Source organism: Mustela nigripes, chromosome 12, assembly GCF_022355385.1.
Source record: "Mustela nigripes isolate SB6536 chromosome 12, MUSNIG.SB6536, whole genome shotgun sequence".
NCBI classification, from domain to species: Eukaryota; Metazoa; Chordata; class Mammalia; order Carnivora; family Mustelidae; genus Mustela; species Mustela nigripes.
This window is the reverse complement of record NC_081568.1, coordinates 78,293,335-78,310,437: the sequence shown is the minus strand read 5'-3', so window position 1 is coordinate 78,310,437 and position 17,103 is coordinate 78,293,335. Positions and strand designations below refer to the sequence as shown.

Here is a 17,103-nt window from a genome sequence, read left to right as displayed (position 1 = left end):
GGTTCCGCAGAGGCAGGCTGCGTGCTTACGCAGCACGTAGGAGCGGGGGTGGGGCAAGTGGCCGGGCGGGCGGCTGAGGCGCGGGGCCTTCTCCCGCCGGCACCATGGCCAAGACCGTGGCCTATTTCTACGACCCAGACGTGGGCAACTTCCACTACGGTGAGGGAGCAAGGCCGTACGCGAGGGGCTTCGGGACGCGGAGGTTCGAGGCGGGGGCTAAAACTCCAGCGACAGGAACTGACGAACTCTCTTCTCCCACCCCCAGGGGCAGGGCACCCTATGAAGCCCCATCGCTTGGCATTGACCCATAGTTTGGTCTTGCACTACGGTCTCTATAAGAAGATGATCGTGAGTCTCCCCATCGCTGCTGGATTTTGAGGGTGCGGGCGAGCTCTGTGGCCATAGGATAGGTGGGCTGCCCTGAATGCACCAAGTGCGACCCACCCTTGGGGTGGGGGGGCAGGGTGGATGGAAGCCGCCAGGACCACCCGCCATCACCAGAGTGTTGGTGGGTGGGTCCACCGACTTAATGGAAATTATTTTTTTACCTTAGGTCGGCCACCCTTTGACCTCAGGTAGATCAACCTCGGGCCTATGGTTAGGGTGGAGTGGGGGGTGGTTTGAAGAGAGAAAGTGTTTCCTCCCAGCGTCTTAGTAGGTGGGCAGTGCTGTGGCTTCAGGAGAGAGGGGATAGATCACTCTATCTGGATGTGGGGTGTTCCCACCGCAGTTCTCACCCTTTCTCTGCCGCCTCTAGCCATCTCCAAGGAGCTAGAGCTCCAGGGAGGACTCTGTAGCCCTGTGTGCAAATGTGTATGTGTGTGTGGAAGAGAGCGGGAAATGTCCTGGGTAGTTCCCTACCAACTTAGAATATTGCTACCCAACCCTCCATCTCCCAGATACATACATGGGGGTGGACAATCCCCAACTTGGAATTTATAGTTGTGGTAGGGGATTGTAACAGTTAAGCTCAGCCCTCATGCGTCACAAGGGGAATTAGTCAACAATATGAATGAGTGTTGTCCACTGTTTGTGCTGAGGCACAGACAAGTGAATTAGCTACAGAAAAGACTGAGGTGATGTTAGTGCATGAATCTATGACTCCCTTGAAATTGTTTGCTGGTATGTACCCCTGTGCATTTTCTGGGGAGAGAAGCTTTTTTTCTTGCCCAGTTTCTAAAGAAGTGTGTGAAATTCCCTAAAAGGTAGTAAGTCTCTAGCTTAGCACTGTGGCTCTCCTGGGTTTTGATTAAAAGGTTGTCATATATCCCATATTATTCAACTCTAAAATTAAGAATTCAGAGAAGAGAGAGGATGGAATCAGAGGCAGGGGGAGGAGATGAGTATGGAAAGAATAAAAAATAGATGGATAAAGGCTTAAGGTTGAGAAAAGGTGGGAAAGATTGGGCTGGAAGTGGGAAGGAGAAGGCAAGTGCACTGATCTTTAGGAGGCTTGATCATAGTACCCCAGCTGGCTCATCAGAGCCTCTCTTCTTCTCTGACCTTTGCTTCAGAGAATAACAAAGATTGGAGGGGTAAGGGGACTGCTGATATGTGTGGGTGTGGACAGTCCACGGGGCTGGGTTTAGTGTGGGCAGTCTCAACCTAATTAATGGGACTGAACTTGCTGGGGTTCACCTTGTGTTTCCATCCCGAGGTCTTCAAGCCATACCAGGCCTCCCAGCATGACATGTGCCGCTTTCACTCTGAGGACTACATCGACTTCTTGCAGAGAGTCAGCCCCACCAATATGCAAGGCTTCACCAAGAGCCTTAATGCCTTCAACGTGGGCGATGACTGGTGAGGGGAGAACTGGGATTTTTAATGCCAGCCATTTCAAGGAGAACATTTGAGTGAGGTCTTGTGGCAGCAGTGGGAACATATGAAGGGGGTCTGTTTGTCAGTGAATCATCATTTACTCATTTGTTTATTCAACAAATAATGGCCGTTTGCTCTAGGCCAGTCCCTATGCTAATTGCTAGCAATGCAGTGATACATAACAACAAAATTTAATATTACAGTTGTGCTAAGTCCTGTGAAGGAGAGCTATGTGGCTGACTGAGAGTGTATACGCAGGAGAATTACCCATCTTGGGAGTGGGCTGGTCACTAGAGGCTGGAGGAAGTAATGGAGGTTGAGGGGAGATCTGAAGAAAGAGTAGGAGATAATTAGATGAAAGGTAGTTGGGCACATAGGTGGTGAGGGCAGAAATATTGTGGGAATTAGGGACAGCATGTGTTGAGGGTCTGTGAGAGGTTGGTGTGTTCCTCGTTTGAGGAACAGAAAAAAGGTCATTCACTGAATATGAAAAGAAAAATTATCTGAATCGAGGCTAAAGAGATGGGCAGGGCCTTTAAAAATTAAACAGCTTTGTGATGAATTGGGGCTCTTATCCCTAGAGGAGAGAGAAATTATCAAAGTGTTCTAAAAGCAAGAGAGTGATTTACATTGAGGGAGGTTTACACTGAGCTGAATCATATGAGAAAGTCTCAGAATTGGGCCCTCTGGGGAAGGGAACAGATAACAAAGATAAGCCATTATCCTTGCTTACATTCTCATATATATTCAGGAAAACATAGCAATCATAACAGCTACCATTTACTCAATTTATTTTTAGACTTTTTTTAAAGGAAAATTTCAAACATTTCTGAAAAAATAGTACAGTGAATTCCCATGTATCCTTCACCACCTGTAATGTTTATGAGCATATAGCCAGTCTTGCTTCATCTGCATCCCAGATTATTTTAGTTTGTGTGTTTTTTTGTTTTTTTGTGTGTTTTTTTTGGAGGGAGGGGGCAAGCCAGCAGGGGCAGGGTGGTAGGGATGGAGAGGGAGAGAGAGAATCTTAAGCAGGGTCCGTGCCCAGCTTGGAGCCCAGTAAGGACATGGGCAGGCACGGGGCTTGATGCCAGCTGGATCTCTGAGATCCAGCTGAGATCATGACCTGAGTAGAAATTAGGAGTCTAATGTTTAACTGACTGAGCCACCCAAGAGCCCCTGCATCTCAGATTATTTTAAAGCAAATCCCAGATGTCGCATTTTTTACCTGCAAATATTTTATTGTGTGTCTCTAAATGATACTCTTAAAAACAAACATGCACGCGTGCACACACACACACACACTCATTGTCATTATCACACCTAAAAAACAGTAATTCCTTAATACCATCATATTTGCAATCAGTATTCAAATTTCTCTAACTGCCTCCTAATTTTTTCTTTTTGCAGTTGATGTATTTAGGATCTAAATAAGGCCCATACTTTGTATTTGGTTGATACGTCTCTTAAGGTTTTTAAATCTCCAATGTTTCCTTCTCTAACTTGAATTTCTTCCTTTTTTTTTTTTTTAAAGATTTTATTTATTTATATGAGATACAGATAGTGGGTGAGAGAGAGAGAGAGTGCGCAGTGGAAGGAGGGGCAGAGGGAGAGGGAAAAGCAGACTCCCCTTGAGCAGGGTGCCTAATGTGGGGCTTAATCCCCGAGCCCTGGGGTCATGACATGAGCCAAAGGCAGATGTTTAATTGACTGAGCCACCCACGTGCCCCTGTACCTTTAATTTATTTCTTGAAGAAACCAGGTTGTTGGTCGTATAGAATTTCCTATAACAGCTACTGCTGAGTGCTTACTCTTTTGTGCTGAGGTTTGCTGGTATATCCACTTCATTCTTACAGCAACAGTGAGATGTAATAGTCCTTTGCCTTAATTTAGGCATAAAACCAAAATTTGAGGAAATTGAGGTAACTAACCAGAGTTAACAAAACTGATCAGTCAAGGTGGCAGGATTCAGATCCAGAGACCTGGTTTTTATTTATTTTGATTTTATTCTATTTATTTCAGTTTTTTAAAAAATTTATTTATTTGACAGAGCAGGAGCACACAGGCAGGGGGAATGGCAGAGGGAGGGGGAGAAGCAGGCTCCCTGCTAAGCAGGGAACCCCATGTGGGGCTTGATCCCAGGACTCTGGGGTTAGGACTCAAGCCAAAGGCAGTTGTCTAACCAACTGAGCCACTCAGGCATCCCCAGAGCCTTGGTTTTTAAACACTACACTGTTTCCCTGAAAGATCCTACTGATGGAAGCACTTTGAGCTGGAAGATAGAAGGCTGGCATTGAGCACCTCCCCAGGCTTATCCATAACTACACCCTTGTTTTCACAGAATGCCTTCCTGGAATGCTCTTTGTTCCTCATTCAACCTCTCCAAGGCCTTCCTGGCCTTCACACCACCTTCAAGATTCACACCACTGAAACTTTTTTTTTTTTTTTAAATTAAGGTTTTTATTTATTTTTTTTGACAGAGAGAGAGATTATTTGACAGAGAGAGAGATCAAGTAAGCAGAGAGGCAGGCAAAAAGAGAGGGGGAGGCAGGCTCCCTGCTGAGCTTAGAACCCGATGTGGGTTTCTATCCCAGGACCCTGAGATCATGACCTGAGCCGAAAGCAGAGGCTTAACCCACTGAGCCACCCAAGCGCCCCCCACTGAACCTTTCTTGACCACACCAGGCACAGAGATCTGTCCTGTACTAGTTTGCACTAGTCATTTGGTGTTTAGTTGCATGCTGTCTTAGGAGATTTCTTGGGTTTTTTTGTTATTGCTGCTACTGTTGTTTCTGAGCTCACTTTGCAGGTGTGGGAATGCAGAGTCAGCCCTAAGGCCCCAGCTGGGGCTCTATAAGTGCTCTGTGCATTTAGGGAATACTACCACTCAGTCCTTGGCACCGCATCAGTTGTACTGTTCGACTTAAGCTACAGTCATGGTTATCTCTCTATTTCAGATGAGAATCAGGGATTTTCCCTTTTATTTTTGATTGTTTTCAAATTAACCTAATATAAAAAGCCCAATTATACTGCAAGGCTTTCAATGGGGGAAAAAAAAGTCCCAGATCTGTGCCTCCCACTCATAAATCCCTCTCCTGAGGGGCAGCCACTTTCAGCTCATTTAGCTATTTCTTCTGGTATTTATCTTTGGGTTTCAAAGCAATGATACTAATCTACTGTTACAAATAATCTGTAATACTTAAGTAATGCCTACTCTCTGTCAGGTAGCATTTTAAATGCTTCAGGGGCATTAGGTTATTTAAGCTCATCAATCTCTGTGAATCAGGGTCTCTTATTGCCTCCTTTGACAGATGAGGACACTTAGGCACAGAAACTATAAACAGCTTATCTAGTCTCATGATCATTGGTAGGTGTTAAAAAGTCAGGCTTGAGGGGTACCTGGGTGGCTCAGTTGTTAAGTGGTTACGTTTGGCTTGGGTCCTGGGATTGATCCCCGTATTGGGCTCCCTCCTTGGTGAGGAGCCTGCTTCTCCCTCTGTCTGCTGCTTCCCCTCCTTGTGTTCTCTCTCTCTCTCTATCAGGTAAATAAATAAAATCTTAAAAAAAAAAAAAAAAGCCACGCTTGAACTTAGGTAGTCTGGCTCTAGAATCTGGGCTCTTAAATCAAGCTGCCGTATTATCCTGTCTCTTATAATATGCTTGTGTTGCTATTTTTCCACTTTTCAACTTCAATCATTGCCTATAAAGCCCTTAGTATGGGAAATTAACATTTAGTCTCCTCATACTATCACCCTGGCTTGCCCTCCTATCCCAGCTTCACAATATAGTTAGATACAATTTTTATTCAATAAGCATTCTATGTTTACATTGTTAGAATCTTGAAAAATTCACTTACTATAGAGTCTAATAGTATACTGTGGTTTAATCTTACTTCCTGTATATCTTTTCGTTTTTCCCAGAGTTGATAATTGCATTGTTTTTTCATTTGCTTAGTTTTCTAGGTATTAATCATTAATTCTTCCCAGAACCTTTGAGAAACTATAAAACTCTCTATAGCTTTCTTTATCACATGGTCAAATGTGTCAGCTGCACCATTTTCTATTTTTGAGACTTAAAAGTAAAAATCGTTTAAGCTTTTCCTTTCTTATAAGTTAAGTTTTTGAAGGTATAATTTGCATGCAGTAAAATTCACCCGTTTTAGGTGTGCAGTTTGGGAGTTTTTTGTTTTTTAAATATTTTATTTATTTATTTGACAGACAGAGGTCACAGGTAGGCAGACAGGCAAACAGAGAGAGACAAGGAAGCAGGCTCCCTGCTGAGCAGAGAGCCCGGCTCGGGGCTCTATCCCAGGACCCTGGGATCATGACCTGAGCTGAAGGCAGAGGCTTTAACCCACTGAGCCACCCAGGCGCCCCCGAGAGTTTTGATAGTATGTATCAAAGTATAGATTATTTCCATTTTCCCACAGAGGACTCTTCTGCCCTTTTATAGTCAATGTCTTCTCTTCAGCTTACCTCTAGGTGACAACTGATCTGAGATCTATCTCTATATTTTGCCTTTTCCAGAGTTTATATAAATGGAGCTTTATAGTATATAATCTTTTGTATCTGGCTTCAGGCCTCTCCTTTTTATAAAAAGAAGATGGTAATAATTATGATTAATATTTATCGATGTGCAGAATACTAGGTACCACACACTGTTTTAACTGTGTTCAAGGCTTTCTGTGGATTATCATTATTACTATTTCAGGTATATAGGAATGCAGCTCTTGCTTAAAAATGTGACTCTTTTTTTAAAAAAAAAATTTTATATATTTATTTGACATAGAGAGAGAGCGAGCGTGCACAAGCAGTGTGTGTGGGGAGTGGCAGGCAAAGGGAGAGGGAGAAGTAGGCTCCGTGCTGAGCAAGGAGCCTGATGTGGGGCTTGATCCCAGGAGCTTGGGATCATGACCTGAGCTGAAGGCAGACACTTAACCAACTGAGCCACCCAGGCACCCCAAAAATGTGTGACTCTGAAAGAATGTTATTGAACATTGTGTTAAAATATGAAATACATAAAAGAACATTGAAAGAGAAACAAAGTTTATGTTCCCTCTCAAATTATTTCTTTTATGGCATGTGTTCTTAAGTACCTAGAAGCTGCCTACTTTTCTTTGCAACCAGGATACAAACCCCCTGACAGAGTGAAATGCTTTTTTACTTCCCATCCAGTGCCTTACACAGGGCTTGGTATACAGTCCAAAATATTTGTTGAATAAATTTGCAGATATTTTAGGTATATAGGGGCTGGGAGTTTATTGAGCAATGGAGGTTGGAGGGGTTTGGACTCAGGGAAGGTGTAGGAAGGGTCTAGACAGGTAAAGGGCTCTGACTTGCTTCTCTTTCCTGCAGCCCAGTGTTTCCCGGGCTGTTTGAGTTCTGTTCCCGTTACACAGGTGCATCTCTGCAAGGAGCAACCCAGCTGAACAACAAGGTGACTGTGGCCCCGAGTCCTGCTCTCCCTTTGGGGTTGGTCCTTCTAACTGAAGGCCTTAACCCTGACCCTGAGCTTCCAGCTTTGTGGGTGGGCAAGGAGGACTGTGAGTTGGGTGTTTGTTTTTCAGATCTGTGATATTGCCATTAACTGGGCTGGTGGTTTGCACCATGCCAAGAAGTTTGAGGTAAGTGAAGAGTTGATGGGGGAGACAATGACTGCCCTAGTGTAGGTGGTCAGGCTGACACCAGGGGGCAGCTGGGGAGAGGAATCGTTACTACATTGTAAGATCACTGTCTCACCACAGGCCTCTGGCTTCTGCTATGTCAATGACATTGTGATTGGCATCCTGGAGCTGCTCAAGTAAGTAGCCTGGGAGGAGATGGAGGGACTTATGAGACCCATGGCCGAGGTGGTATCTCACACCGTGCTGGCCGTGACCTGTTCCTCAGCTCCACACTAACTTCTCCACCGTTCTTAATGCTTTACTCAGACTACTTTCCCATGCCCTGCTGCACACTCCCTCCTGCCTGCTCACATTTCAGTCTTCTCTACACATCCCTCTCCTGTCCCTGCCTCCAGGCTGGAGTCCAGAGTTGACCATAGGGAACTGGTGGTATTAGGTTTCAGGTGACTTGGGCTTCCTAATTCCAAACCTTGTTTTGGGAGGTGTGGGTTGGGGGTTTTCTTGCTGGGGTTCCCCTCTACCTCAAACTCTGGCTTGGGTCTCATCCCAGGTACCACCCTCGGGTGCTCTACATTGATATCGACATCCACCATGGTGATGGAGTTCAGGAAGCCTTCTACCTCACTGACCGGGTGATGACAGTCTCCTTCCATAAATATGGAAACTACTTCTTTCCTGGCACAGGTATGGGAGTAGGGATGATCATCCCCTTCACACCCTCAGCTCTTTGCTACGACAGCCTCCTGCTTAGCCTTCAGGTCTTGGCTCAAGTGGCTTCTCTTCAGGGAAGTCCATCCTGACCACTGCAGTTAAAGTAATCCCTCCTTCCCTATTACTCTGTCATGTCACTATGCTTACTTTTCTCAGAGCACTCACTGCTGTTTGTATATATGGCAGTGTTTTGTTCTGTTTACTGTCTCCCTTATCATGCCCATCCCTCAGGAGTAAAAGCTTGGTGGGATTTCATTCATTTCATTAGTTCTCTCTAATGCCCCAGTGCCTGATGCACAGGTTTGCTCATAGTAGGCCCTCAAAAATTATTTGCTGAATGAATGCAAACCACTAGAGATGAAGTGTCTCTAGAGAGTGTGTGGTGGAGGTACACAGATATAGTGAGATGTCCTCGGTGTACAGATTGAAGTTGAAGCAGGTGGGTTGTGGGTGTCCCCTGTGTATAGCTCCTACCCCCTACTCTCCACTTGCCTATAGGTGATATGTATGAAGTTGGAGCAGAGAGTGGTCGCTACTACTGTCTCAATGTGCCTTTGCGGGATGGCATCGATGACCAGAGTAAGTATCAAGGTCATTTCCCCATTTACTAGGCCCCTTCTTCCTCCTTGAATTAACGTCTTCTGCCTGGTATTGTCTACTGTTGGGCCAGGTGTCCTTAAGGATGAATGGCCTTCAAAGGGACCATGAACCCCCCGGAAATTGTATGCAACATATTTATATGTATGTGCATTTTTTCTGGGAAATGGGTCATTAGCTTCCATCAGTCACTCAAAGTGGTCTGGGACCCCATCCAGAAGCTTAGAACCAATGATTTGGTTCTTTGGGTTTCCCCTTTTCCTGGGCTACATGCTCTCTCAACCCCTTTTTTCCTTTTGTTCCCTGTCTCCCCATTCCCTTGGGGTGCCAGGTGCCCATCTTTGGCCCTCTCCCAGGTTACAAGCACCTTTTCCAGCCGGTTATCAACCAGGTGGTGGACTTCTACCAACCCACATGCATTGTGCTCCAGGTAATACTGCTGGTGCTTTTTCAGGAGGGCTCTGCCTGGGCTTAGGGGAATAGAGCAGGGAGGAAGATAGCCCCTGCATTTGTTGGGGAACAGAAGTGAAGGACATCTGGGTCATTCTGATCAGTCATCTCACTGCAGCTGCCTGGGGTTTTGCTTTTCACAGTGTGGAGCTGACTCCCTAGGCTGTGATCGTTTGGGCTGCTTCAACCTCAGCATTCGAGGACATGGGTGAGACCTGCTCTTTTCTGTCCCTGGTTTTCAAGTGGCTTTGGGCCTCAGTACGTGGAGTGGGGGTAGTTGGGGAATGGGCCATAGGAAGACTAGAGAGAGTCACTCCCAAGCAATGAGAAGGGTCCATGCGAAGGAACTGAGACAGGAAAGAGCTGGTATAGCCAGCCAGAAGATGAAGTCAGAGTGGGGAGGCAAGATCACAAGGAGTAGCCTGGAGGTTGTTTGACGGGAGGCCCAAGAGATCGGCAGTGGTGAGGTCATGCAGAGCCCTTAAACTCTGGTGAGAAGTCTGGATTGAATTTGAAATATGATGGGAAACTGCGGGAAGGTTTTAAACAGGGAAATGACATGATCCAATTCATTTTTTTTTTTTTTTAAGATCTTATTTATTTGAGAGAAAGACAATGAGAGAGAGAGATTGAGAGGGGAAAGGTCAGAGGGAGATGCAGACTTCTGCCTATCAGGGAACCTGATGCGGGACTTGATCCTAGGACTCCAGGATCATGACCTGAGTCAAAGGCAGTTGCTTAATCAACTGAGCCACTCAGGTGCCCCCCAATTGATGTTTTAAAGTGACTGCTCTGACTGCTGAAAGGAGGAAGGCTTGGGGGTGGGGTGGGGGACAGGAGTGGAAGTGTAAGGCCAGTTAGGAAGGTATTGGTATTGCCCAGGCAGCACATGTCGTGCCTGGGCCTAGGTGGAGGAGGTGGCCAGTGAGAAGTAGGTGATGGGAGTTGTATTATGGAGGCTGGAACTGACAGCACTTGCTGGTACTTTGATGAAAGTAGTTGATTAACAGATGAGGTGCCAGGATGGGTGTTGAGCTGGAGAGAGGTGGGAACGCCCTGTATGTTTCAGTTTTTACTGAGACACACCATATAGAGAATAAAGTACGCATATCTTAAGGGTATAACTCGGTGAATTTCAATACCTAGATCAAGATTATGGAAGCTTCTCTAGTTCCCGTCTGCCCTTTCGAGGCAATACCTAGAGACGGTATACTTTGCCTTTTGATCACTTCCTCCAGCCATTCCTCTGGTTCCTTCTAACAGGGAATGTGTCGAATATGTCAAGAGCTTCAATATCCCTCTACTGGTGCTAGGTGGTGGTGGCTATACTGTCCGAAATGTTGCCCGCTGCTGGTGAGCATGCTCCCTGGTTTTCCTTCTCCCCCTTGTCCTATGTGAGTTGGTGAGTTGGGGGCTCCCTGAGAGGGCTGGAGGGCCCACTTGCTCAGCCTACCCCACTCTGCTGTTTGGTTTCAGGACATATGAAACGTCACTGCTGGTAGAAGAAGCCATTAGTGAGGAGCTTCCCTATAGTGGTAAGGATCACTCTCTGATAACCCACAGCAAGAGGCATTCTCAGAAGACCCCCAGAATGGCGTAATTTCAAGGCAGATGGGAATTTAAAAATTTTTCTTTTTATTACAGATAGGGAATTTGACACTCAAGGAGCCCTGCAGACTAAATCACTGAGTTCAGAGCAGGGAAAAGATTAGGCAGCTATTATGCAGGGGTTTTGGATGGGAAGGAAATAGATTGGGAAGTCTTGGGACCTGGTTGTCTCTGTCTGAGCCATGCCTTCTCTTCTAATCTCCCTTTCCCCATTTAGAGTACTTCGAGTACTTTGCCCCAGACTTTACGCTCCATCCAGATGTCAGCACGCGCATCGAGAATCAGAACTCACGCCAGGTAGCTGCTGAACCCAAAAAGATGAACCCAGGGGTGGGGAGGGCCTAGGAAGAGGTTCAGGATGTGGGGAAATTGGAGAAACCGGAGAAGAGAAAAAAGTTCTCAGCTACCACTGTCATTGTTAAAACCAAGACACAGCCCAGGTTAAAGTAGAGGCAATCGGACTGGGGGGATTAGAACTAGGATCGTAGGGCTGGGAGTCAGCTAGAAGGGTGGATGCTCTGGGAATCACTCACTCCGTATTCCAAATCCCCAACCAGTATTTGGACCAGATCCGCCAGACAATCTTTGAAAACCTGAAGATGCTGAACCATGCACCCAGCGTCCAGATTCATGATGTGCCTGCAGACCTCCTGACCTATGACAGGACTGACGAGGCTGATGCAGAGGAGAGAGGTCCTGAGGAGAACTACACCAGGTCTGGGGCAGTGACTTGAGAGCAGGGGTTTCCAGCAGTCTTGTCGGGGAAGTTAAGAGGGAAAAAGTACATTAGAAGGCATTAGCTTAATCATCCCTGGCTTACTTCCTTTGGGATGCCTGCTTTTTGCTCTTTTGTAATTCCTCACTCTTTCTGTATGTGTGATTGTGGCATAAATAAGTAACATATTTATTGTCAGAATTTTAAACAGCACCAAAATAATGTTAAGCTTGCATTCACAGGATCCTAGACCAGTTCCACAAAGTAACCACTATTAATAGTTTGATTTATATCTTTTCAAATAGACTTTTTCAATAGGGTTTAAGTATACTATCTAGTATGCGCATAGGAACGCAAATATACATACACATGCATTCTTAGAGCTTGTGCATCTTTTTTTAAAAATGCTGTTTGGATCTATACTGGGTGCTCTACAATTTAGAACTTTTTTTTTTTTTTTTTTTTTTTTTAAGATTTTAATTATTTATTTGACAGAGAGAGAGAGATCACAGGTAGGCAGAGAGGCAGGCAGAGAGAGAGGGGAAAGCAGGCTCCCTGCTGAGCAGAGAGCCCAATGTGGGGATAGATCCCAGGACTCTGAGATTGTGACCTGAGCCGAAGGCAGAAACTTAACTCACTGAGCCACCCAGGCAACCCTGGTTCTTTCTTTTTAAACAGTGTATTTTTCCATGTCATTATATATAGATCTGCTTCATTATTTTATCAGCTGCATAATATTCCGTCGTGTGGCTGTAGCATAATTTAACTAAGTACCATAGATGGCATTTGTATTATTTCCCATTTTTTCATCATAACAAAGATGTGGCCCTGAACCCCCTAAAATTTTTGGTATCTGCTGCCAAATTGCCTTCCAAACAATCTGTAAGGATTTATAATCTTTTCAGCATTTTACTGGCTCCTTCCAGGTTTGGAGCTCTACAAGTCACTGCTCACATACTGCTGTTTAAGGCCCTTTGATTTCTTTCCTGTGTTCATTTTTTTCAGATATAATAATTACATTACAGGTTTTTTTTTTAATCTTTATTTTTCTGAGCTATATACTAAAATACAGATGCATTGAATTAGGAAAAAAAGAGATTCGGGTAGAGGTGTTTTTTTTTTTTAATCCCAGAATAGGTTTTTCTGAAAAATGAAGGGAAAAGACAGCAGAACACAGAAGTGGAGAAACAGATGCACTTAATGGAGAACAGATACCCTTTCGTGGCTGAGGGATAACCACAGCTGGACACTTGCACCTCCCACGCACTGTTAGAGGTCTGAGCTGACTCTGCTACAGAGTCACATGGCCTTCCCAGACCCTTCCAGAATCTGCTTCTCTGTATTAGAGGTCAGCTTCCATATCTCTCCTTTAGGCCTGAGTTTTATTGCTTGGACCTTCGGGACTAGTCCACTCCTTCTCCACGAATACCGCCTTATTCCCACTCCTGGTTGAGGAAGTATCTGAACATCTGGCCTCAGGATTCCTTTTTAATGTCTCACCGCCTTGTCTCCTCTTTGTCAACTTCTCCAGATCTCTGAAGCTTGACTTCTAGAAATTGATTTTCTTAAAAACCTGCTTTAAGTTACTCCTTTTGGTTGAGTTTGGCTTTTTCATCTCTGGTTCTGGGCTGGAATCTGGGCCTAATGTCTGTACGATACCACCCCCTCTCAACAGCCAGCAGCAGTTCAGGCCTTTTCCTGCCCTAAGCCCTCCCTCCCTGTCAGACCACCCACCGAGTTCCCGTTCTTTGATGCCTATAGCTCCAACTTGTGTATCATTTGCAGAGTAGTAATAAGAGGAGTTAATGACTTTCTGTGGGTTTGCTAAGAACCAGACTCAGTACTAAATGCTTTATATTAAAACGTACATACCATCTTGTCATCATTCTGCTGTCATCAGACAACCCTGAGAGGTGGCTGTTAACGTTCAGTTACCAGAGGAGGAATCTAAGGCTCAGAGAGGTTAAGTAACTTGCCAGACATCCTAAGGCTAGTTAACTGAGACATTGCTTACCAGGCAGATAGGGCCTTTCCTGACTTTGTTCTCCAGCTTCTCATTGATGAATTTCTCCCTTCTTTCTTAGTTATCAGCTGTGGGCAAGGTAATTCGGTTTTCTGTGTTCTCCCAGAGAGGAGTTTTCCAAAAAGAAAGAAATGAATATTGAGTACATACTGGGCCCTGTGTTGCTTTCACATCCCTTCACTCGCTTCTCTGCTTACAACTCTCCTTTCCATTGCTCTTAGAACAAAACCCCATTCTCTGATCATGGCTTTAAAGATGTGCTGGTGCTTACCTATGTCTGTGGTCTCATCTGTAGCTACTTTCCTCCATGCGCACGGCTCCCGGCCATCCTAGCCTTATGCTCTTCCTAGAATACATCAGTCTCCCTCCACCTGATAACTCTGTATTTGGCTTTCTTTGTAGCTCGGAATGGGCTTCCTGAGATCTCTGCCTGGCCAGCCCCTTCTCAGACTTGAAGTCTTTCTTACCTTCCTAGAACAGCTGTCTCTAATAATTCTGCCTGGAATGTGCCCCCCCCCCTCACTCTTTGTGACATCCCTTTATTTCATTGTGTCAGAGCATTTGCCAAGATGGGAAATTATAATCTTTATTTATTGACTTTATTAGTTGTCTTGTTTATTCAGTCAGTTTATTGAGGATAGGCAGACATTTTATCCAGCTTATTATCTACCATATCGCTGTGGCTTATGATGGTGGCTGGCATGGAGTGTCTCTCCATAAATGTCTATTTAGACTGCATGAATGGAGGGGATGGATAGTGACCAGTATCTGCCAATAGGAGAAGAGTGGTTCCTGTATGAAAGGGGCCTAGGAAGTGGTTCCAGAGAGGGTAGCTGTGTGGGAGAAGGTGAGAACCTGGAGAATAGGACCCTGATTTGTCTCCCTTGCTTTGCAGGCCAGAGGCACCCAACGAGTTCTATGATGGAGACCATGACAATGACAAGGAAAGCGACGTGGAGATTTAAGAGCACCTGGGCTTGCTCTGTCCTGAGGAATTCCTTTTTACCTCTTGTTTGGGCAGGAGGGAAAAGATGTGGCACCCCCAGCCCTGATGGTCACCTTCTGGGCTTTTACCAGTGCTGGAAGAGGGTTTGGAGACCACATCTGGTATTTGAACAAATGTCCCCTTTCCTCTTCTTCCCAAGGCCTGACAATGGTACTTATTAGGGATCAGACAGGGACAAGGATAACTTCCTCTAGGATATCCTGGGCAGTGGGCCCTAGAGGCCAGTCCATGCCATTTTGGCCCCCTTACTCCTTCCCTGCTTCCCTCCAATCCAGAGACTTTTAGGGATGAAGGTGTAGACAGGACTGATGTTGCCTCTGACTTTCTTCCCTGGGTTCTCGTACTGCAGGCCTTGTTTCCAGTGCAGGTGAAGAGTGATAGATTTTAGTGGGCTCTGGCTCCCTAACATCTTAACCCCAGATGATGGGAAGTACAGTTTTGAGTCGGGGGAGGATGTGAAAATGTCCTAACTTTTGGCTTTATGTCCATTTTACCACTGTTTTTATCCAATAAACCAAGTTGATATTTTTTGTAACTTTTGCCTTCCTGGGAATATTCTTAATTCTTGCTAGCCGACTGTGTGAAAGGGGCGGGGGTGATGATGTATATAATAAAAATCGTAGTTAACATTCATTCAGCACTTATGTTAGACCCTGTGTATGCATTCTACATGGATTGTGTTACTCATATATATAGAGCATTGTAATTATCAGTTAGATAAACGTGGGCAGATTACTGGCTTAAGAGTGGGAGTAGAAGATGAGTTCAGGTTTTTTGAACCTGGGTGTTTGAAATGGTGTGATGCTAGTTGGTGAAGATCTACTGGGATAAAAAATGTCAAGTGCTTATCACTGTGCCTGACATAAGTAGTTTCTCATTATTTTAATGTCTGTGTAAGAGTGATGGTAGATACTACAGTAGCCACAAATGTGGACCTTTCCCTAGAGCAGTCTACAATCCAGTAAGGAGTGAGATAAGTGTTATAGCAGATGTTGACAGTGGTATGAGAAGGAAGAGTTATAGATGGATCACTCTTTCCATGCTTTGATCCTGTCTGTCTGTCAGTACTCTAGCTAGAAAGTACGTAGTTTTTGAGCTGTTTTGGACAAACTGAGTTTGAAGGGTGGGCTCCACAGTTCTTTGCAATCGCCCCCAAGCGATTAGAAAGTGGAATGCAAGAGATGAAGGCCAGCTTTCTGAGCCAGCCAGCATTGGAGAGTCCCTGTAATATCCCAGGCTCTAGCCTGAGCACCAGGGTCTCAAGAGTTGTTGAGTCACTGACTCTGCCCTCCAGGAACATATATTTAAAATCTTTTTCCAGCTGCAGGTAAGATAATTAAGTCAATACTTTGAGGGCCTTCTGGGTGCCACATAACTATACAAGAGGAAGAGATGTAGCTGGGAGAATGGATGAAATTAGGGAGAAAGCAAGCCGGTCAAAGAATACTCTTAGAGAACATCTGCTCTCTCCACTCAGGTTTGGTTTATGTCAGTAAGAAATCCTGGTCAAACAGGACTTCGCAGACTAACCTGGGTTTAAATTTTTGCCATTTATATGTCCTTGGGCAAGTCACTGTAACTCTGAGAAGTCCAAATTTTCTATCTGTAAAATGGTGAGACTAGAGGAATCAATCACATGACAATGTGAGGATTCAGTGAGGAAAAACAGATTTTTGTTTTTTAAGATTTTATTTATTGAGGGAACACAAGCAGGAGGAGTGGGGGAGGGAGAAGCAGGCTCCCTACTGAGCAGGGAGCCCAACAAGGGACTGGATCCCAGGACCCTGTAATCATGACCAGAGCCAAAGGCAGATGCTTAATGACTGAGCCACCCAGACACCGCCCCCCCCCAACCAAAAAAAAGTTTTACATAGTTCTGGGTTTAGAGCAAGTGCTTGGTAAATGGTAATTACTGTGTAGTCACATGTTGGCAATAGTTTTTCAGATTAAAAAACAACTAGAAAATAGTAGACGTGCGATTCAAAAGTAGGTAATGTAACTCCAGGGCTAGTTGAGTTCCAGTCTAGCACTTACTCTGGACCAAGCTCTGTTTTTGGCACAGCTTTCAATAAATGATAATTTTTTCATGTGCTCCACTGATAGTGCACACATAAAAACTGTATCATCCCTGAAACACCGGCACTGGATTTTCGGCCGAGATGACACTCTCTCTTACTTGATTTTTGGTTCAGATACTATCCTGTTCTAGGGTGTGAGAGGGTCTGGGCGTTACAGCCACGTGGGCACTGCGTGGGAGCGGGAAGGCTTGCGCCGTGCAGACCGCCAGGTGGCGCCATCCCGGGTTGAGGCCGCAGAGTTGCACCGCCCATACAGCTCCCCCCACACGTGGGTCCGAATGGTTAGGCCTGCCGGGCAGGTAGCTTGCTTCCGCGACTTCCCTCCACCCCCTCCCCCCATTGGTAGGAGCTGCGGGTCCGGGCGGAAGTGGGGCAGGCGGGCGGGAGCGAGGCGTCGCCGTTGTATATTCATGAGGCGCGCGCAGCCCGGCATACTAATGAGGCGGGGCGCGGCGGCGGGCTGAGGAGCAGCTG

The 17,103-nt window shown here is 45.5% G+C and overlaps 1 protein-coding gene across 1 annotated transcript; it reads left to right on the top strand.

Moving 5' to 3' along the window:
* Positions 1–30: 30 nt before the first annotated feature.
* Positions 31–15,086, top strand: HDAC3 (histone deacetylase 3). Its single transcript, XM_059417789.1, has 15 exons — positions 31–159; positions 266–348; positions 1,658–1,800; positions 7,173–7,254; positions 7,385–7,441; positions 7,562–7,617; positions 7,992–8,125; positions 8,651–8,731; positions 9,106–9,179; positions 9,343–9,407; positions 10,463–10,552; positions 10,676–10,734; positions 11,025–11,104; positions 11,365–11,522; positions 14,441–15,086. Exons 1-15 carry the CDS (start codon positions 105–107, stop codon positions 14,508–14,510), a joined length of 1,287 nt encoding a protein of 428 aa, XP_059273772.1. The 5' UTR covers positions 31–104; the 3' UTR covers positions 14,511–15,086.
* The last annotated feature ends 2,017 nt before the right edge of the window (positions 15,087–17,103 follow it).